Source organism: Miniopterus natalensis, chromosome 10 (assembly GCF_054644295.1).
Source record: "Miniopterus natalensis isolate mMinNat1 chromosome 10, mMinNat1.hap1, whole genome shotgun sequence".
In the NCBI taxonomy this organism is placed as follows: Eukaryota; Metazoa; Chordata; class Mammalia; order Chiroptera; family Miniopteridae; genus Miniopterus; species Miniopterus natalensis.
The window spans coordinates 42,557,156-42,579,527 of record NC_142090.1 but is presented as its reverse complement, the minus strand read 5'-3'; the positions used below and the strand labels follow the sequence as shown (position 1 = coordinate 42,579,527).

The 22,372-nt window shown below is 38.7% G+C and overlaps 1 protein-coding gene across 1 annotated transcript in view; it reads left to right on the top strand.

Moving 5' to 3' along the window:
• The window catches only part of PRKAR2B (protein kinase cAMP-dependent type II regulatory subunit beta), a 101,522-nt gene that overhangs the window by 70,076 nt on the left and 9,074 nt on the right, over nucleotides 1-22,372 (top strand). Inside the window, exons 5-7 of the mRNA XM_016204765.2 lie at nucleotides 15,662-15,768; nucleotides 18,016-18,169; nucleotides 21,030-21,131. Of these exons, the coding sequence (XP_016060251.1) occupies nucleotides 15,662-15,768; nucleotides 18,016-18,169; nucleotides 21,030-21,131 (363 nt within the window). The remainder of the gene's footprint in view (nucleotides 1-15,661; nucleotides 15,769-18,015; nucleotides 18,170-21,029; nucleotides 21,132-22,372) is intronic.

Here is a 22,372-nt window from a genome sequence, read left to right as displayed (position 1 = left end):
ATTCTTTGTACACCCAGCTGGAACATGGAGGGATATGCAGGTCCCTGCTGGTAATACAGTAGTAACTATATTCTAATGTATAACTCTTATACATATTTTAAATGTAACATTTTACTTGGCTTTAAAGGTAGGAGGATTTTTTCATTCTTTGTAAATATTTTGAAATCTCTAGTCCTTGGTTTTGGGTGTATTTCTAGAATAACCTCTCAATATGAGTGAGCATGCTGCTCAGATTTTTCCCTGTTCTGCTTCCATCATCACAGATTATACTTATTTGTTTCTATACCGTCATTTAGGAAAGAACCCCTGTTGCCATGTTCCAAATGTGAAAACTGAGTCAACTTTTGTAACTTGCCTCAACTTTTTTTTGGTCAAACTCAGTGTCTTAGTTTTCAGATTGATGGCCTAGAGAAGAAAGCATTAAATCTAGACCCACTCTTTTTAAGGCGAGGTTGTCTTTGAAAGGCCATTTTTATAAAGAGGAAGGTACTGCATTATACCAAGTCTTCTACATTGTTATTACAAACTGAAATATTTTTAAAAGCTCTCGTGTTTCTAATACCATATATGTTTATATCATGTTCTCCAGGAACATGGATTACATTTTGTGACTTTGGAGATCTTGTTTTAGGACCACACATTACAAGTTTTGTCCAGTTTGATCCATGGCCTCCAGAATTATCCCTGAGCTTGCAAAAGAAGGAGCTATAAAAAATGGGGTTACTGGTTATTATCTCTAATAATGGAAGACTAAGAAGTGGAATTAAAATAGAAAATTTAAGAATTTAGTTTAGTCATGGCTGGGTGGCTCAGTTGGCTGGAGCATCATCCTGTACACCAAAAGGTTGCAGGTTTGATTCTCAGTCAGGGCACATACCTAGGTTGTGGGTTTGATCCCAGTCAGGCGAGTCCAGGAGGCAACCAATCTAATGTTTCTCTCCCACATCAATGTTTCTCTCTCTCTCTCTCCCTCCCCCTTTTTCTCTCTAAAAATCAATTAGAAATAAATAAATAAAAACATATTCTTGAGTGAGGATTTAAAAAAAAATTAGTTTGCAAATCAAAAATTTTCCTTGTAGTATCAAATGGTGGAATAAGTGACTAAAGGGAATTTGAAATTCTGTTGTACTTCTAAATAATCCCAAATCTCATTTATCTAGAATAGTAATGATTCTGTGAAATAAAGGACACTAAACTCAGTGATCTCTCATGATCTCCTACCGGTATGAGTCTAGTGTAAAGATACAACTTGTGTGTGTGTGTGTGTGTGTGTGTGTGTGTGTGTGTAAAGATGATAAATTTTGGTAGTGGAATTAAACTAACTTAGAATTTAACTCTTGCTCTAGATACATGCAGAAGACAGCTATAAAAGTAATCCTTAGTTTTACCCTTAGGTGTAGGCTTCAACCAAGGAGATTCTCTGTTTTTCAACTAGAACTTTACATTGGAGAATTTTAGCGGTCACCAAAAACGGTGATTCTCAAACTTTAATATGCCTGTACATCACCAGGGGATGTTGTTAAAAATGCATATTCTGGTTCCATAGGTCTATAGTGGAGCCTGAGAGTCTGCTTTTCTCACAAGCTTCTCAGTAATGTTGATGCTCCTGCCCCACAACCATACTTTCAGTAGCAAGGATTAGAGCCAGATGTGAAAATGCTCTGGCTCAGTTTTTTGGTATTACCATACATTATTTTGTTTACATACTTCCCTGTGCAATTGAGCCAGTATTTTAATGCCTCATCAGTGACTAAACAGTGATATCCTGGTGTCTGTGTACTAAGTGACACACATGCATGGGTGAATTAGCTGCGAGTTATACTTTCCTGAGATGCTGCCTATTCTAGTCCTCTAAATTAAATTTATTTTTCTTGCTATTTCAACTTTAACTCTTTTTAAAGCATTGTGAATATTTTAGTTGCATTTATTTTTTCTCCTTTTTATTGAATTTATTGGGGTGACACTGGTTAACAAAATTATATAGGTTTCAGGTACACAATTGTACAATGCATCACCTGTACACTGTATTTTGTGTTTACCACCACAGATTAAGTCTCTATCAATCATTTATCCCTCCTATATTTTGGTTGCATTTTAAATAATTTTTTTTAAATCCTCACCAAAGGATATTTTTTTCCATTGCTTTTCAGAGAGAGTGGGGTGGGGGGAGAGAAAGAAACATTGATGTGAGAGAGACACATCGATTGGTTATCTCCTGCATGAGCCCCGACCAGGGCCGAGATCGAGCCTGCAACCAAGGTATGTGCCCTTGACGGAATTGAACCTGGGACCCTTTACTCCGCGGGCCAATGCTCTAACCACTGAGCCAAATTGGCTAGGGATTGAAATAATTTTTTAAAAGCTTTTGATAGGGGCAACATAGGTAAATGAGGCAGTCGCATCCTCCCACAACCACATCAAAATTACAACTAAACCACAGAACAACCATCATTCAGAACTACCTGAAATCTGGTTGAATGGAATTCCTATAACTGGAGAAATGAAGAAGCAACATTGATACTGGTAGGAGTGGTGGAGGTGCAGAACGGATACTGGTAGGAGTGGTGGAGGTGGGAACGGACTGGTCCAATACCCATGTTTGGAATTTTTTAATCAGGAGGATATCTTGGCTATGGAGCTCTATGTGAGGAGCAAAGGGTCCCAGCCCCACACCAGATCCCTCAGCCCAGGTTTCCAGTGCCAGGAAGACAATTCCTCATAACTTCAGGCTATAAAAATTAGCAGGGATTGTGGCTGAGTGACACAGAGGCTGCTGGAGTCCCAGGTGTTCCTCTTAAAGTGCCAGTGCACAGACTTACACTGACTCACTCCCTCTGAGCTCCAGCACTGGGTCAGCAGCTTGAAAGGATCCAGGGACATATGGGGAGGAACTAAATTGGCATCAGAGCAAAAACTGGGAGGCAGCTTTCTCCTAGACAAAAGTGCTGGCAGAGGTCATTGTTCCTATTCTGAGACCTCCCTGCCACAATGCCAACAGGCAGTTGCCATTTCTGAGTTTCCATCAACGTGGGTCACACTTTTCGCTCCTCCCTGTTGATTCCCTGAGACCCCACTCTACCCAGCTTGCAGTCCTACCCAAGCTCTTTGCATTGGTCTTTCCATATAAATAAGCTGTCTTGGCTCAGGCTTCAGACTTTTCTAAAACCTCTCAAACAAGCACAGTTGGCCTCAGTTAGCCCCATACCTCTCAGTAAGAGGCACCAGGCCTGGCACTAGCAGCAGCCTATCTTGGGTCACTGCTTGACCTCTCCTGGGCACCTCCAAGCCCAACACAGGTAGCAGCCATCTGCAGATCGCTTTGTAGATTGTGCCAGGTGGCCCCAGGCAGTGCACAGACAGTGCCCAGCTCAGGTGACTGGGGAGGCTGAGCCACTGGGCCCTACAGGACACCTACTATACAAAGCCACTCTGTCAATTCCAAGAGATATAGCACCTCTACCTAATACATAGAAACAAACACAGGGAACAGCCAAAATGCGAAGACAAAGAAACATGTCACAAATGTAAAAACAGAAGAAATCTCCAGAAAAAGAACTAAATGAAATGGAAGCAAGCAAACTACCAGAGTTCAAAACAATGGTTATAAGGATGCTCAAGGAACTTAATGAGATATTCAAGAAACTTAATGACAACTTTAAGGAACGTAGTGACAACTTCAAGAAATTTAGAGAAACCATCAACAACATATAAAAGGACCAGTCAGAAATGAAGCATACACTAACTGAAATGAAGAATTATATACAGGTAATCAGCAGTAGAGGATACTGAAAATCAAATCAGCAATTTGGAATATGAGGAAGCAAAAAACATCCAATTAGAACAGCAAAATCAAAAGAATCTAAAAATATGAAGATGGTGTAAGGAGCCTCTAGGACAATTTCAAGCATACACATAGGTGTGCCAGAAGAAGAAGAGAGGGAGCAAGAAATTGAAAACCTATTTGAAAAAGTAATGACAAAAAACTTCCCCTACTTGGTGAAAGAAATAGACATACAAGTCCAGAAAGTGCAAAGGGTCCCAAACAAGAGGAACCCAAAGACACATCATAATTAAAATGCCAAAGGTTAAAAACAGAGAATCTTAAGAGCAGCAAGAGAAAAGCAGTTAGTTACCTACAAGGGAGCTCCCATAGGACTGTCAGCTGATTTCTGAATAGAAACTTTGCAAGCCAGAAGGGAGTGGCAAGTAATACTCAAAGTGATGAAAAGCAAAGACCTACAACCAAGATTACTCACTTTACCCAGCAAAGTTATCATTTAGAACTGAAGGTCAGATAAAGAGCTTCACAGATAAGAAAAAGCTAAAGGAGTTCATCACCACCAGACCAGTATTACATGAAATGTTGAAGGTTTTCTTGAAGAAGGAGGAGGAGAGGGAGGAGGAGATAAAATAAATTGAACAATAAAATGGCAATAAATCCATATCTATCAACAATTGAATCTAAAAATCAAAGTAAACGCCAAAGAATCTAATGAACAAAATAAACTAATGAATAAAATAGAACCAGAGTCATGGAAACATGGAACAGACTAAAGAATCTCAGAAGGAAGGGGTTGGGAAGAGATTAACCAAATAACGTATATGCATAACCCATGGACACAGACAATAGGGTGTTGAAGGCCTGAGGTGCAGTGGGATCCAGGCGAAGGGGAGCAATGGGGGAAAAATGGGAGGACATATTACTCTCAACAATTGAGATTTTAAAAAGAACTTTTGCTAGAGTATATTCTGGCAAGGAGCATCTGTGCTTAAAGTGTTTATTTTTATAAACATAGTAACTTTTTAGTCTTTTTGCTGCTTTGTTGAAAGTCTTCAATGTATATATTTTCTTAACCAAAAAAATGCCAGTTCATGAAACTCCTAGTTCATGAATTATCATTATTGAATGTTTTATAGGGAAAAGGCAAATGTTATTTACATAGTTGTTTCCAAGAGACCTTTTATTGAGTTTGCGTGCAAATCTTTATTTACCCACTATCTCACTTTCCCTTTCAGGAAAGATGCAGAATATAAATAAATACAAGTTAAGCAAAGTACCACCTGTAATAAGAAATTTATCCTCAAACATGGCAGATTGAAGATTTTAGGTTAAGCTCATATTTCAAGTAGCTTTCTAGTTTTTTATGGTATACAAAATAACCCAAATGCATTTGAATTACATGTTCAACTCCTATAATCTGCTTATTATGCAGCAGTTCCTTTCAGTTCAATTCCTAGACTACCCACTATGTTCCAAGGCCTGTTTAAAGTGTTGGAGGCCACAGAAATACTTAGACATGGTTATTGTCCTCTTGGAACTTAAATTTGATGAGGGATTCAAATACACATACAAAGCAATTGGATAAAACATGATAAATGCTGTAATATGGTCAGGGCACTAAGAGAGGATGAGGGTCTCTCTTAGCCTCACCTGAGGATTCAGGATGCTGGAGAGGCTCATTTTCTGAAAAATTAGCAGGAAACTGCCAGTTGAAGAAAAGTACAGAGTGTTATCACTAGAGCCTAAAGTGGAAGACATCCAGTGGTGGGAGCATTATGTGACAATTCTTGAATGCCTGGCTGTAGTATGGACTATGCAGTGGGCAGGCACAACTGAAACAGAATATAGCAATTCTCTTTGAAGCAGAAAATGTAGCAATCAGATGTGTCTAAGATCACTGTGGTGGCAGTGTAGAGGGTTGAATTAAAGACACAAGAGTGACAGAACAAGAACCAAGGAATGGAGCTCAGTGGGGAAACAATGCAATGATCCAGGGAAAAGAAATGGGCCCAACTAGGAAAGGGGGAAAGGGATGGTTTCACAAAATATTCAGGATTAGCAGAAGCTAGTACTTGGTAATTGAATGATTGAGACTCGACAGAGAGTCTAGGATGACTCCCAGTGTCTAGCTGAAATGAATGTGAAGAAAACTCAAAGAACAGGAAGCAGTAATTACTAACAATAAGAACAATTTTTGCTTTGTGTCTATCTCTCTTTTTAAATATGTTTTTATTGATTTCAGAGAGAGAGAGGAAGGGAGAGGGAGAGATAGAAATAACATTGATGAGAGAGAGTCATTGCTTGGCAGCCTCCTGCATGCCCCACACTGAGGACCGAGCCCACAACACAGGCATATGCCCTGTACTCCTGGTTCATAGGTCAACGCTCAGCTACTGAGCCATGTGGCTGAGCTGTGTCTACTATCTCATTTGAATTTTCTAATGTCATTGTTTATCCTGAAAATCTTGCACCTCCTAGGCCTCAGAACATTCTTCCTTGGAGTGCTGTATATTCATACACTAAGCACAGCATTTATAATTATTAACCTCTTTGAAGATATTCTTTTCATGAATATTTTAATGCTCAGCTCAGTAGGCCATTTTTCTTCTGAAATATTTGTAATATGAGCAAATTGAAATAATTTTCTTAAGCTGTAGGGTAGTCTCTTTCATTAATGGAGAGTAAATTGTTATTTTTAAGTGAGTCAGAGACCTTTTACTGAGCTCAGTCTCAAAATTGCATTCTGCAGAATAAGATGTGGATTTCCTACAGTAATTGTCATTCATTGTGATAAGCCTCTGCATATTAAATATTTCCTGAGTTCTTTTCACTCTGGGCATAATTATAAGAAAATTATTTTGGTTGACTAGAACAGACACTTGTCATATAGAGAAGTTCTAGAAGAAATAACTGTTCTGTATTTTATCAGGGATTACTTTTTCATATATCCATGAATTCTTAATTCCTTATGTTTTAAAATGCAGCTAGTTCAAAGATAGCAAAAATATTTACTATAGCAGTATTTTTCATCTTTTTCTCCATTTGACATTTACAGCCAGAGCTAATCAATAAAGCTAATATTACCCTTCCATCTGCCCTAAAAGAGTTGAAATATAAACAGTAAGGAAAACAAAATATTAGTAACCCATTTAATCAAACTTTATAATTTTGATAGGTGACCATATGTTACCTGGTTCATGGATTCATTTGGTTAAAATGGTCCATGTGGGATCAATTAGCACCACATCAAGAAAGCACTGTTTTACTGCCACATTGGCATCATCTTCAGCCCTGGCTGCTGTTTCATAAATAGGTGCCAGAGCTCCCACAGAGACCCAGGGTAGGGAAGAAAACCACTTCCTGTGAACCCATCACCATTGTTCTCCCAAAAGTTTTTCTTAGCTCACATGAAGATACAATATCACATTCTCTGTTTAAATGGAGATTTTGGTTTTTTAATTAATTAAAAATGTTAAATCAGTATACATATACATTTACAAAAATTTGAAAAGAACAAAAGAGTAAAAATTCTAAAAAGAGTTGTCAGTGGAAGAAAATCTCCCTTTCATCCCTGTTTCCCAGCAGCCCACTTTCTCAGGACCCAAGTTCTTTTAGCGTTATCATGGGTATTTTTCCAGGGTTATGCTATGTATATATAAGTATAACCTTTTTAAAATATTGGTGGCAGCAAATTCTACACAGTATTCTTTTATTTTTTTTACTTAACTATATGTCTGAATTCATAGAGATTCCATAATCTTTTTAAAAATTATTTTTATTAGTATTAATTTCTTTGTAAAAGTTAAAATTGATAATGTATTATAAAGCTAAATCATGAAAACATTAACATTTTGCTGTTGTCTAATGTATATATAACGAGGGGTCCTCAATAGCAAAATAATACTGAAAAAGAAAAACAAGTTGGAAGACTCACACTTGCCAGTTTCAAAACTTCTCCTACAAAGCTACAGTAATCAAAACAATGTGTTACTGGCATAGGAATAGACATATAGAACAATGGGATACTGGAGAGTCTAGAAATAAATCTATACATCTATGACTATTTGATTTCAACAAGAATTTGAAGACCATTCAATGATAATAGTCTTTTCAACAAATGGATATACACACACAAAAGAACAAAGTTGAACTTCTACTTTATACCATATATAAAAAGTAACTCAAAGTGGATCAAAGACCCAAATGTAAATTGTAAAACTGAAAACTCTTAGAAGAGAACACAGAGGTGTTCTTCGTGATCTTGGATTTAGCAGTGGATGCTTAGATGCCAAAAACAGGAGTAAGAAAAGAAAAAAGATAAATTGGACTTACAAAAAATTGTGCATCAAAGGACATCAAAAAAAGTGAAAAGACAACTTATAGAATGGGAGAAAACATTTGCAAATCATATGTATGATAAGGGCCTAGTATCTAGAATATATAAAGAACTCTTACAATTCAGCAACAAAAAGACAGACAACGCAACTTAAAAATGGGCAAAGTACTGGCATAGACATTTCTCCAAAGAAGATATACAAATGACCAATAAGAACATGAAAAAAATTTTCAGCATGGTTAGTCATTAGGGTAATGCAAATCCAAACCAATTCACCTGCAATAGATAGCTATAAAAAAATTTTTTTAAAGGAAATTAAGTGTTGGTGAGGATGTAGAAAGATTGGAACCCTAATACATTTCTGGTGGGGAAATAAAATGGCTCAGGCACTGTGGAAAACAGCTTGGTGGTTTCTCAAGAGTTAAACATACGACTCAGCAATTCCACTCCTAGGTATAGACCCCAAAAAGTTGAACAGATATTCAAACAAATACTTGTATACGAATGTTCATAGGCACCTTATTCACAGTGGCTAATAACCACATTATTCACTATGGACCCAAATGTTCATTAACGGATGAATGGGTGAGTAAATTTTAGATATTTATCCCTAAAAAGGAATGAGGTATGATATATGCTACAACAGAGGTGAATCTCAAAAACCTATGCTGTGACACAAAGGATCACATATTGTATGACTCCATTATATGAAATATCCAGAATAGAAAAAGAAATATCCATAGAAAAAGAAAACGGGTCGGTGTTGCCAGGGGCTGATGATAGGGCAGAAGGGCAAATGACTGCTTAATGGGTACAGGATTTCTCTTTTAGGGTAATGAAAACATTTCTGGAACTAGGTAGATGTAATGGTTGTACAATTTTGTGGCAACTGAATTGTGCACTTTAAAATGGTTTTTAATTTTGTGTTTGTGTGAAATTTCACCTCAAAAATTTTGTATATGTAATCCATCTGAGCATTTTGATTTCCATTAGTTTTAATATTTAATGGCTAAAATACACATTAAGGATGCAATTAAATTGGCTGCTTACAGAATTAATCACTGAAGTGCCTCAACAAAATCCCTGGGTTCCACAAAACACAGTTTGAAAAACATAGCCTTTTTGACAGCATGTGGGAGATGGAAAGCCAGCCTTGAGCACTTCCCTTGAGCAACAGGGAGCTTATCTCTCTGCAAGATAAGCCTGTATCACTGCTAGACAGCTCTCATTCTTGTGCAGGTCTGTGTATTGTGCCAGAGTCTCCATGCAACTTCCACCCAGCAGTCCTAGTTGTGGCCTTAGAATCACCAACATCATCGATGTGACAGAAGATAGCAGATGTGTTCACATGCAGGTCTTCTTTTCTCTCACCTGAACTGTTTCCCCTTTGGCAGGTTTTCAGATTTCTTGATTACCCTTCTTTGAGTGTTCTCAGTTACTCCAATGAAAGATAGATGTCTTAAAATCTCATATTCATTCTATTAGCTGCATAGCTTTCCAATGTATGAATATAACAAACTTATTTATCCAGTGCCCTATAGATAAACACTAGTTTGTTTCTGATTTTTTGCTATATGATGCTGCAATGAAAAATGCCTGTGCACATGTCATTTCACAAATATATATAGATTAACTTCCTAGAAAAGGAATAGTAATGTGAAAGGTGTATGTGTTTGAAATTTTATCAAATATTGATAGATTACCCTCTGTAGTTTGTTCCTTTACCTTCTGAGTGAGGAGACCTCTTTTCCACACCATCTCCAACACTGTTATTATTGTAACATTTTTATCTTTTTGAATAAGACAGGTGAAAATGATATCTCATTTCAATTTTAATTTGCATTTCTCTTGACTTTGAAAGAAGCTGAATATCTTTTTGTATTTTTTTTAAAGTTTTGTGTTTTTTTTTAATTGATTTCAGAGAGAGGAAGGGAGAGGGAGAGAGAGATAGAAACATCAATGGTGAGAGACACTTCCACTACTGGGGATCGAGCGTGCAACCCAGGCATGTGCCCTAACCAGAAATCAAACCGCGATCTCCTGGATCATAGGTCAATGCTCAGCTGCTGAACCATGCTGGCCGGGTTCTTTTTGTATTTTTTTTTTTTTTTAATCCTCACTTGAGGATATTTTTTCCGTTGCTTTTCAGAGAGAGTGGAAGGGAGAGAAAGAAACATCAATGTGAGAGAGAACACTGATTGCCTCCCGCACACATCCAGACTGGGGCCAGGATTGAGCCTGCATCCAAGGTATGTGCCCTTGGCTGGAATCAAACCCGGGACCCTTCAGTCCACAGGCCAATACTCTAACCACTGAGCAAAATGAGCCAAACCAGCTAGGACTCTCTCTGTATTTTTAAGAGCTCCTTTCCTCTTCTTGCTGGAAGCTTTACAGATCTGTTCTTTATCTCTGATGTTCTAAAACTACTTTGTCATGTTAGGGTGAGGGTTTTGGTCATTGTGTTGGAAACTTACGTATGCCCTTTCAGTCCTTTGGTTCTGAAAAATTCATCCTTTATTTTTTCGATTCTGTTCTCTTCTTTGTTTTCTCTATTTTCACTTTCTGTGGAACTCCTATCTTTTCATCCCTTTATCATCTTTCTTTGAGGTTTTTGGTTCTGTTTTCTTATCCTTTTATTTACTTTTTAAAATATTTTGTAATGATGGGTACATGTCATTATACATTTGTCAAAACTCACAGAATTGTACAGCACCAAGAGTGAACCCTCATGTAAACTATGGACTTCCAGTGATAATGATGTGTCCATGTAAGTGCATCAGTTTTGTTTTGTTTTGTTTTAATTTATCTTCATTGTTGAGAGTATTACAGGTGTCCCATTTTTCCCCCCAATTGATCCCCTCCCCTTTGGCTCCCACCCCCTCCCCAGGCTTTCACTCTGTTATTAACTGTGTCCATGGGTTATGCATATATGCATATAACTTCTTTGGTTAATCTCTTCCCACCCTCCACCCCCCTTCCCTCTTTCCTCTGAAATATGATCGTCCGTTGCCTGCGTCAATGTCTCTGGATCTATTTAGTTCATCAGATTCTTTTGATCATTAGCTTCTTCTTAAAGAAGACCCTTCAACATTTCCTGTAGTGCTGGTCTGGTGGTGATGAACTCCTTTAGCTTTTTCTTATCTGTGAAGCTCTTTATTTGACCTTCAATCTAAATGATAGCTTTGCTGGGTAGAGCAATCTTGATTGTAGGTTCTTGCTTTTCATCACTTTGAATATTTCTTGCCACTCCCTTCTAGCCTGCAAAGTCTCTATTGAGAAATCAGCTGATAGTCCTATGGGTGCTCCCTTGTAAGTAACTAACTGCTTTTCTCTTGCTGCTTTTAAGATTCTCTCTTTGTCTTTAACCTTTCACATTTTAATTATGATGTGTCTTGGTGTGGGCCTCTTTGGGTTCCTCTTGTTTGGGACCCTCTGTGCTTCCAGGACTTGTAAGTCTGTTTCTTTCCCCAAGTAGGGGAAGTTTTCTGTAATTATTTTTTCAAATAGGTTCAATTTCTTGGTCTCTTTCTTCCCCTTCTGGCACCGCAATAATACAAATGTTGGGCCTCTTGAAGTTGTCCCAGAGGCTCCTTATACAATTATCATATATCTGGATTCTTTTTTCCTTTTACTCTTCCAGTTGGATGTTTTTGTTTCCTCATGTTCCAAATTGCTGATTTCATTCTCAGCATCCTCTGCTCTACTGTTGATTCCATGTAAATTATTCTTCATTTCAGTTCCTGTAGCTTTCATTTCAAATTGGTACTTTATTATGTTATCGATTTTCTCAGTTATTTCCCTAATAGTCTGCTTAAGCATCCTTATAACCAAAATTCTGAACTCTGTATCTGTTAGCTTGCTTGGATCTATTTCATTTAGTTCCTCTTCTAGAGATTTCTTCTGTTCCTCCCTTTGTGACATGTTTCTTTGCCTCCACATTTTGGCTGCTTGCAGGTGTTTGTTTCTATGTATTAGGTAGAGCTACTATATCTCCTGGAATTTGTAGAGTGGCATTGTGTAGTAGGTGTCCTGTAGGGTCCAGTGGCTCAGCCTCCCCAATCACCTGAGCTGGGCCTTCTAGGTGCTCCCGTGTGTGGGCTGTGTGCACTGTCCTGCTGTAGTTGACCCTTGGTTGCTGTTGGCGTCCCTGGGAGGAAAAGACCCCCAGGCCAATTAGCTGTGAGGACAAGCTGCAACTACAGCCAAAGAGCTGCTGTGCTGGAGATACCCCTATGGAGCAAAATTTACTTTAGTGGAGCTTTGGTGTTTAGCAAGTGCCCCCCTTGAGTGTCACTTGTGGATGTGGTAGGGTTGTAATCCAGCGTGGTCGAGTCTGACCATCAGGTGCACTGTCTCTGGGGCTCCCAGGAGGTGCAAAGTCAACCTCTGCCAGTGCCTTGCCCAGGGCCACCCAGCATGAACTACACAGCAAACCGTAGTTGGCTGCTACTTGTGCTGGGCTTGGAGGTGTCCAGGAGAGGCCAAGCTATGAACCAATGCAAGCTGCCACTAGTGCCAGGCCTGGGGTCCCTTATCAAGCTGTATGGGGCCCATTGCTGCTTGTTTGAGAGATTTTAGGAAAGTCCTAAGCATGAGGCTGGAGAGGCCACTTGCATAGAAAAGCCACTGGAAATGGCCTGGATGAGCTTGCAGATGGGGAGGGGCGGGGCCAAAGGTGTGAATCAGGTGCTGGAGATTCAAATATGGCGCCTGCCTGCCAGCTGTGTGTGGGGAGGGCTAACCAAAGGATCAATGGCCTCTGCCAGCCCTTCTGTCTGGGAGAAAGCTGCCCCTCCACCCCTTGCCCCGATTTCAGGTTAGTTCCTCCCCAAGTGCCTCAGGTTTCTTTCAAGCTGCTGCCCAGTGCTGGGCTCAGAGGGAGCACGTCTGAGTGAGTCCGTGCGTGGGCCCTTTAAGAGATGCTGCTGGGGCTCCCGCAGCCTCCAGGACCCTCAGTGACAGTCCCCGCTGGTTTCACAGCCTGAAGTTGTGGGGACGTCTCTTCCCAGCCCTGGAGCCCCGGGCTGGGGGCCCAATGTGGAGCTGGGACCCCTCACTCCTCCCGGAAACCTCCACCGCTGAGATATCCCCCCTGGGTTTAAACCGCGGCACTGGGTGTGGGCCCGCGGCCGGGTCTCTTCGATTCAGCCCCGATCTGCCTGCGTCTCCGCCCCTCCTACCGGTCTTGGTGCTGCTTCAGTTCCCTGGTTGTAGGGCTTCTGTTCAGCCAGATTTTAGGAGGTTCTGAGTGATGGTTGGTCTGTATTTTATAATTTTGATGTGGTGTGGGAGGCGGCGGGTGCAACTGTTACCTACGCTGCCATCTTGTTTCTCGCCCTGCATCAGTTTTAACAAATGTACCACTCTGGTGAGGGGTGTTAATAGTATGGGGGAGTATGGGGGATGAGGCAGAGGGTATATGAGAACTCTCTATACTTTTTGTTCAGTTTTGCTAAAATTGCTCTAAAAAAATATATTTAAAAGGAAGAAAAAATGTTGGCAATCATGTTTTTAATTTCCAACTCACTTGTTTTTCACTGATTTGCTCTTTTCCCTTTTTCATCTCATGGATATAATATCGTCTTGAGAATATCTGGGTATATACAAAGAGAACTTTCTTTTTTAAAAAAATATGTTTTTATTGATTTCAGAAAGAGGAGATGGAGAGAGAGAGAAATATCAATGATGAGAGAGATTCATTTATCGGCTGCCTCCTGCACCCCCCCCCCCCACTGGGGATCGAGCCTGCAACCTGGGCATGTGCTCTGACTGGGAATCGAATGGCTCTTTCCTGGATCATAGGTCAGTGCTCAACCACTGAGCCACACTGGCTGGACCAAAGTAGAACTTTCTAAAAACTCTCTCCTGGTCCTGAATTCTAGATCTCATGTAGTGTTATTTTTTGTTTATCTTAGTCTTGTGGGCTACCAAAGGAGCAGCACAAAGCTGGCTTAGAGCTCTGAGTAAGTAGGGCAGGCTTTTCTACTGACTGTTTAGGTTGAGGCGACAAGGAATAAGCTATTACATGAGGAAACCTCTCAATGCCAGCAAGGGAAATTCCTTGTTCTAGGACATGAGTAGTCACAGTAGCTGTTCTAGTTCTCTGCCAAAAACCTGATTCTGATCTTTTGTCTAGAAAGAGTTGGGGTCAATACTTGGTTGCTAGACGTTCTGTGTTCAGGGCGGAGGCATTTGGCAGGTATCAACTGATCTTGTAGGACTCTGAATCAGTCCCCTTGTTTTCGACTGTGCCTCAGTCCCATCTTGACTGAGCCAGGTGTTTCCCAGCCTAATGGTGCTCTGACAGTTGGATGGCCCCTTCATACTGCAGGTCCATCTGCCCTACTTTGGGCTGCGCCCTCTCTCTGCCACCTCCCATTTAATTCACCTGTGCTATAGATCTCACCTCCATCAATTTCCCTTTCCCCTACTCTGTATTGTGTGTATTGATACCTTCATATTCCCTATGACATGTTCAAAAGGGAGAGTCACATCTGGTCTGTTGGTGCTTTTGATCCAGAGCACCCTGTTTCTTCTGTGTTTCCCACTTGTATCTTCCACCCTCCCCCCAGTCTAACTTCAGCTCCTTAACTTATAATAATAATTGATTTTGACCTGGCAAAGTTAGTGTTGTACCCTTTTAATACTCCATAGAGAGTAACTTGATCAAATATTCAGAGCTAATAAATGGCAAAGCAAATAACTCTCTTAAAAGTGTTTTGACTTCTATTACTGTGCATCATACTATTTTTCCACATCCATTTGTTTTGTCTATTTGAAGCCTGTTGAATGGTTTCTGTGTTTGTTTTAAGGATTTCTTTTACCTCCTAGTTTATTCTCACTAGCTGAAGTTTATCCTTAAGCCTGTCAACCACACTTTAGCAAAGTAAAAATTTTATATATTTTAAGTAGTTTTTGGATAATACATTTGATGTTTCTGTCTTCAGTTTTAATAAACCTTCTCTAGGAAGTAAATGGTTGCTTCTTGAAGAGAACCTTAGTGACATAGAGATAGAATATTCGCCTCAGTCATTTTTGGTTTTTGCTTTTGTTGTTTTTCAGTTTTTGGTGGTAAACCAGAAAGGATTGGAATCAGGATTTAAATTCACTAAATATTTAGCTAATCTCCATATAAATTCTAGTGATAACTAATATAGGGAAGTTTTAAAAACAGATTTTTAAAAATATATTTTTAATAGTTCTTTACTTAACCTGATCATTTTAGTTGTTAAGATTATATTTCAGAAGGTATATGTGGGTTTGGTGATTGATTTTTTTCATGTTAAAGTGGTGATAATTACAAATATTCTGAAATAGACTTTAATTACTTTCATGTAGATACTTAATATGAGAGTAAATATATAATCATCTTTGTATGTGGTCAGAAAGATTGTGCTGTGTTTTTTTTTTACAAGACTTAATAGCAGTAATGATATTTCCAATTCTTTGCACTTGTTCACAGAAATACAAAGCTAATTATGGTTACTTAAGAAAACATGTTCTAGAAAAACATAAAGATTATATCTTTTCTTTTCAAAAAATAGGAGCAGATGTCTCAAGTATTAGATGCCATGTTTGAAAAATTGGTCAAAGAAGGGGAACATGTAATCGATCAAGGTGATGATGGTGACAACTTTTATGTAATCGATAGGTAAGTTTTGCATAACTTCACTACTGAAATGTAACAAACCTTTGTTGTAAAATTTCAGTGGTTATAATATGGCACATTAACATATAGTTGTGAATGCCTCTTTACTCTTATTACTACATTTGTATATAGTACATCATTTTCAGGTAGATTCTAATTAACCATTTGAGAGGTAAAAACTCTCAGGCATACAGAAGTGACATGAGTAGGTTAAGTTCACCCAGATGATCAGTGTAGAGCTGACCCCACAGCCCAGGCTCTTGGCCACAGTTTGTGTTCTTTCCATGCCTGAGGCCTCACATTACCAGGGAAGGGATCTATATAAAAAAGCAGACCACAGTATTTTAACAGATTTTAGACACGCGATTTCAACCGAACTATAGCTCATTTTATTTTTCTTCAGCACATTTATTGTATATTTGATCTTATTCAAAGTCGAAAATGTAGAGAACAGTTTTAATGCAAAAGTATAAACAGTATAAAATAGAAGAATCAATCTATACTTGAAAAATAATCATTCATGAAAAAATTCTAGACAGTATCCTTGAAACAGCCATTCTGTGAATTACATTAAGAGTCAATTATTCTCTTCCTCATTCATTAATATCTTTGTTTTTAATCCTCCCCCAAGGAGTGAGGATACTTTTTCTATCTTTTAGAGAGAGTGGAAGGGAGGGGGGGAGAGAGAGAGAAACATCGATGTGACAGAGACACATGGATTGGTTGCCTCCTACTCATGCCCCAACTGGGGGCAAGGATTGGATCTGCAACCCAGGTACATGCCCTTGACCAGGAATTGAACCCATGACCCTCTGGTGCACAGGCCAATGTTCTAACCACTGGGCAACACCGGCAAAGGGCTCTGTCTATTTTCCTATCTTTTTGTTTGTATTGTGTTTTTACCATTCATAATCCATTTTTTAATAAAAGCACTCACTTTTTTATCTTTGTTAGGGTTTAGCCAATAACATAAAGCCAAAGAACTGTTTGCTGTCACTGGTGCTTCAGCAGGCCTTGAAATCATGTTCTCTGACAATCTACAGTACATGGAAAGACAGTCTTCCACAAGAAGAGTGTAGTTCATATAAATAGAGGATCTGGGTAATACGTAGTTCAGTGGCATGCAAAATGAGGCTTATTTGCCTAGGAAAAAAACTCCAATTAAAAGATAAGCACAGGGCCTGGCCAGTGTGGCTCAGGGGTTGAGCATCACCCTATGATCCAGGAGATCGCAGTTTGATTCCTGGTCAGGGCACATGCCTGGGTTGCGGGCTCCATCTCCAGTGGGGAGCATGCAGGAGGCAGCTGATCAGTGATTCTCTCATCATTGATGTTTCTATCTCTCTCTGCCTTTCCCTTCCTCTATCTGAAATCAATAAAGACATTAAAAATTTTTTCTAAAAAAAGATGAGTGCAGAGAAACTATAGAAAATACCAGGATCAGATATTTAGTCCAATTTCTACCACTTTTTATGTTTTTACTTAGCTTGGGGGTCAATGTAAAATAAAGAGCCAGATGATGTAAAATTTTTAGGCTTTGTGGGCCATGTGGTCTCTGTTGCAGCTACTCAACTCAGCTGTTATAGCACAAATCAGCTATAGATTATGCATAAACCAGTGTGTTTGTGTTCCAGTAAAACTATTTGAGAAAGTAGGCAGCCAGTGTGTGGGCCACAATTTGCCAGCCCCTCCTCTAGACTGATTATAAAGGCCCCTCACAAGTACTATATAGTAATTAATGACTGACCAAATTGTTAGAGCTATATATTTTTTAAATAGTTATTTTCTTCTGATGTCAAAAGTAACACATGTTCATTTTAGAAACAAAAACTCTTTAATTAGTTAGTTACTCTGCCTGGAATCCTTCACTATCCCTATGCTTAGACATAACTACAGTCAGCATTTTCATATACATCCTTTCAGATAGTTGTCTGCATATACCACTTGGTTGCTCTTAGTTATATTTTTAGCATTTATTTTATTACCTCAAGTTTTTATTGTTTTGCCACATTTTCCCCAGCAGGCACAGAGAACCCTCACTCTCGTGTAGTTGATGGTCTCTTCATGCTTGCCTGGACCAGATGATGTCTCTGGCATATGTTAATACCCTTTTATTGCTTGCTGTCATCAGAGGGGAAAGGGAGGCTGGGAATGAGATTTTATTACACAGGTTTTTCTCTCAAATCAGATTTTATGTAATGAGATTTTACTTGAATTACTTCTACCTCTTCTTTTTTCTATGTCCAACAGAGGAACATTTGATATTTATGTAAAATGTGATGGTGTTGGAAGATGTGTTGGTAACTATGATAATCGTGGGAGCTTCGGCGAACTAGCCTTAATGTACAACACACCCAGAGCAGCTACAATCACTGCTACCTCTCCTGGTGCTCTGTGGGGTTTGGTGAGTGAAATATTTCTTTGACCTGAATATTATTTGTAAAAGCATTATGACAAAAGCCAGGTAGAGACAGTATTTTAGTTCTAATGGGTGGATTTATTTGGGATCATCACCAGGTACCGGGGGATTTTATTAAGCAACTACCAGATGCTGAAATGTTGGTCACTAAGATTGTGCTGAGTGAAATCTTCATGTTCTTTTCCCCAGTCAAGTCAGGTGCTCAACGTACTGGTTCTGGGAAAGATACTCAGATCCAAAGTGGTCCTCTTTTATTCACTCTTAACCAACCAACCAGCCACACGATGAACAAACAACCAAAGCCTTCAGTGCTATTTTCTGAGATAGCTTTCTGTGTAAGTAGTATAATCTGTTGTTCCCAAAGTGTGGTCCCCTGACCAGTAGCACCTGTATCTGGGGCCCACTTATTGACTTGGGCCCACTGAATCAGAAACTCTGGAGATGGGGCCCAGCACCTGTATTTGACCAAGCCTGCCAAGTGATTATAATGCACACTAGAGTTGGCGGAACCACTATAAACTGATTCTCTTAGTGTGGTATAATTGATTGGTAACAATTTTGCCTTGAAAGGCAGCTGTGTAGAGAAAAAAATACTTGACGTCTGTGTCTCTCATCAGAATTACTTGGGGGTGTTAAAAACAAACAAACAAACAAACAAACACCTCTTGCCCAGGCCCCACCACAGACAAATTTAATCAGACTCTCCAGGGGTGGGACCTGGGCTTTCAAAATAAGTTTCTTAACGGTGGAATTTCTACAAGACTTAAAAGTTGGTTTAGAGACATTTGGGTGAGGTGGAAAGGGAGATTCTTTTCATATCAAGATGCAGAGTAGTAGGCAGTTACAAAGCTGATTCTGGAAGACTATGTTGAAGATGGAGGTTCTTGTGCAGATCACCTGGGAATCTAGTTACTACACAGTTTTTGATTCAGTGGGTTTGGAACAAGGCCTGTGACTGCATTTCTCTTAAGCTCCCAGGAGACACCAGTGCTGCTGGTGCCCAGAACACCCTTTCAGCAGCACTGATTTAAGGGAATGTTTACAGTAGTTGTATTTTCTTTTTTAAACAGCCCACCCTATAGTTTTGACATGTATTTAATCCAGTTACTTCTCTCAAATCCTTTGTGGAAGGAGAGGTTGAGATGATAAGGAGGTATGTTAATCTCATTTCCAAAGACTGCAGCATTACAGAAGTTACACATTATTCATTTATGACTGGGCATTTGATTCCAAAGTGGATTCAGCTGATGAAAATATCTCTTAAGCCCTGCTGGCATGGTTCAGTGGCTGAGCATCGAACTATGATCCAGGAGATCGTGGTTCAATTCCTGGTCAGGCACATACCTGGGTTTTGGGCTTGAATCCCAGTGGGGGCATGCAGGGGGCAGCCGATCAATGAATCTCTCATCATTGATGTTTCTTTCTCTCTCCCTTCCTCTCTCTAAAATCAATAAAGACATATTTAAAAATATATATCTTTTTAAATGTTTAAAAAAATATGAACAATAAAATGGCAGTAAATACATACCTATCAGCAATTGAATCTAGAAAACAAAATAAGCAAACAAGCAGAACAGAAACAGACTCATAGAGAACATTTTCATAGTTGCCAGATGGGAGTGGGATTGGGAGGATGGGTGAAAAAGGCAAAGGGATTAAGAAAATTGGTTGTTACAGAATAGTCCTGGGGATGTACAGTACAGTATAGGGAATATAGTCAGTAATATTCTAATAACTATATATGGTGTCAGATGGGTATGAGATTTATTGGATGATCACTTAGTAAGTTATATAAGGTCTAATCACTGGGGTGTATACCTAAAACTAGTATAATATTGTATGTCAAATGTAATTGAAAAATAAAAAATGATTTAAATTTTTTTGGGGAAAAAAAGATAGTTGCTACAAGAGTAGATTTTAGAAGCTCTCATCACAAAGAAAAAAAGTTTTTGTAACTATGTAAACTTACAGACGTTAACTAAACTTGTGGTAATCATTTTGCAATATATACAAATATTGAATCATTATATATGTTTTACACCTGAAACTAATATGTTATATGTCAGATATACCTCTATGAAAAAAATGCTGGTCATGTCTTATTTGATTTTTTTTAACATTCTAGGGTATTATCCACAGTAAAAGAACTGAGTGCTAGTCCAAACTCATAGAAACTGAATACAGTGGTGGTTGCCAGGGGCTGAGGGTGGTAAAATGGCAAGATATTGGTCAAAGGCTACAAACTTCAAATTATAAAATTAATAAATTCTGGGATTGAATGTACAGCATGGTGATTATAGTTAATAGTATTGTATTATATATTTGAAAGTTGCTAAAAGTAAATCTTAAATGTTCTCACTACAAAGGAGAAATGTTAATTATATGAGGTGATAAAGCCTTTTTAATTAACTCTATTGTGGTAGTCATTTCAGTGTATAAGTGTATCAAATCAATACTTTGTATGCTTTTAACTTAGGTCAATTTTATCTCAAAGCTGAGGTGGGAAAAAGAACACAGTGCTGATATCTCATTTTTAAAATAATGCAACAGTGCCACCTCGTGGTTGTAGCCTAATTATGTGTTGGTAGATCTCTGTTCTGAATAAACTAAATTGATTTTTCCTTTTAAAAACCTGAAAATATTTTATATTGTTCTATATCTTATGCTTAAAGAAATAAAAATCTTAATTAAATTAAGAGTATAATAATGTTAATCTTTTATTTCAAAATCTCCATTGTTTGTTTTATTCCCTATAATAGGGAATAAAATGAAACTATCTCTTAAAACTTTTTCTTCAGAAAACCTACCTTTTTAACTGTCTTTGTATTTGGTATTCTGCCTTTAGGACAGGGTAACCTTCAGGAGAATAATTGTAAAAAATAATGCCAAAAAGAGAAAAATGTATGAAAGTTTTATCGAGTCACTGCCATTCCTTAAATCTTTGGAAGTAAGTATATGTTTATGCTTTTATTTTACTTTAAAAGCTTCTGTTTTGTTAGGAATATTTATTTCTATATAAAAGTTTCTTTGAATAAAAATCTATCCATATTTTCATTTGAAAGATTAAATTATGGTGTTTGTATAACTCACTAAAATTATGGTGTTTTACTACATATGGCTGCATTTGTTTTGTTGTTTGTAAGCTATAGATTCCTGCAAGCAGAGGTATATGTGGTCCCTTTCTAAAAGCAGGCTTAAAATAATCATGTAAATGTCAGCAGTAGCCACTAGTTATACCTTTACAGGGAGAGTTTATCTAAATACAGAATGTCAGTATTAACTCAATATAACAAATATCTATTATAAATATACCAGGGAAAGAAACAAAAAAATTAATAGAATAGCCCTAGCCGGTTTAGCCAGTGGTTAGAGCATCGGCCTGTGGACTGAAGGGTCCTGGGTTCAGTTCTGGCTAAGGATATATACCTCGGTTGCAGGCTCAATCCCCGGCTCTGGTCCATGTCTCTCTCTCACATCGATGTTTCTATCTCTCCCCCCTACCCCTTCCACTCTCTCTGAAAAGCAATGGAAAAATATCCTCAGGTGAGGATTAAATAAAAAATTAATAGAACAAAATTCTCTCCCTCACCAAAGAATAAATCCTTCCAGTTACCAAAAAAAAAAAAGTCCTCATATCTTCTTCTCAGTCATTGCTTTTCAGGCTACTCTCATTCACTTGGTGAACTTGTCCAATCTCCTGGTTTTAAACACTGTGTTGATGCCTTTTAAAATTAACATTTTTGGGCAAGGTCCCTCCTTAGAATGCCAGACTTATTTATCTAACTGCATACTTAACATTTCCTCTCCGACACCTTAATAGATGTCTACTCTGCTCCCTCCCTTCCCCACCTTAATTACTGGCAACACCATCCTTCTCAGCCAAAATCTTTGGGGTTAGTACTGACTCATTGTACTGTAGGAGCTCCAACCCAGGGAGCATCACATATAGCCTTTATTACTTACATCAGAGGAGGACCTGATGACAGCCTGTCTGGGAGTTTCCATCTGGGAGTTTCCAAGCGGGCCTGGATTGAGCAAGGAATTATCTAACAGCTAGCAGAGGGGAGGGGGAGGGGCCCGTGCTGGGGGTGGCCAGCATGCCAAGGCCAAACAGAGGGTCTGGTAAAGCTTGTTAACCCTCAAGGACATAGGAAACACTTGGACCAGGGCTTCTGTGCTCCTTGTGGC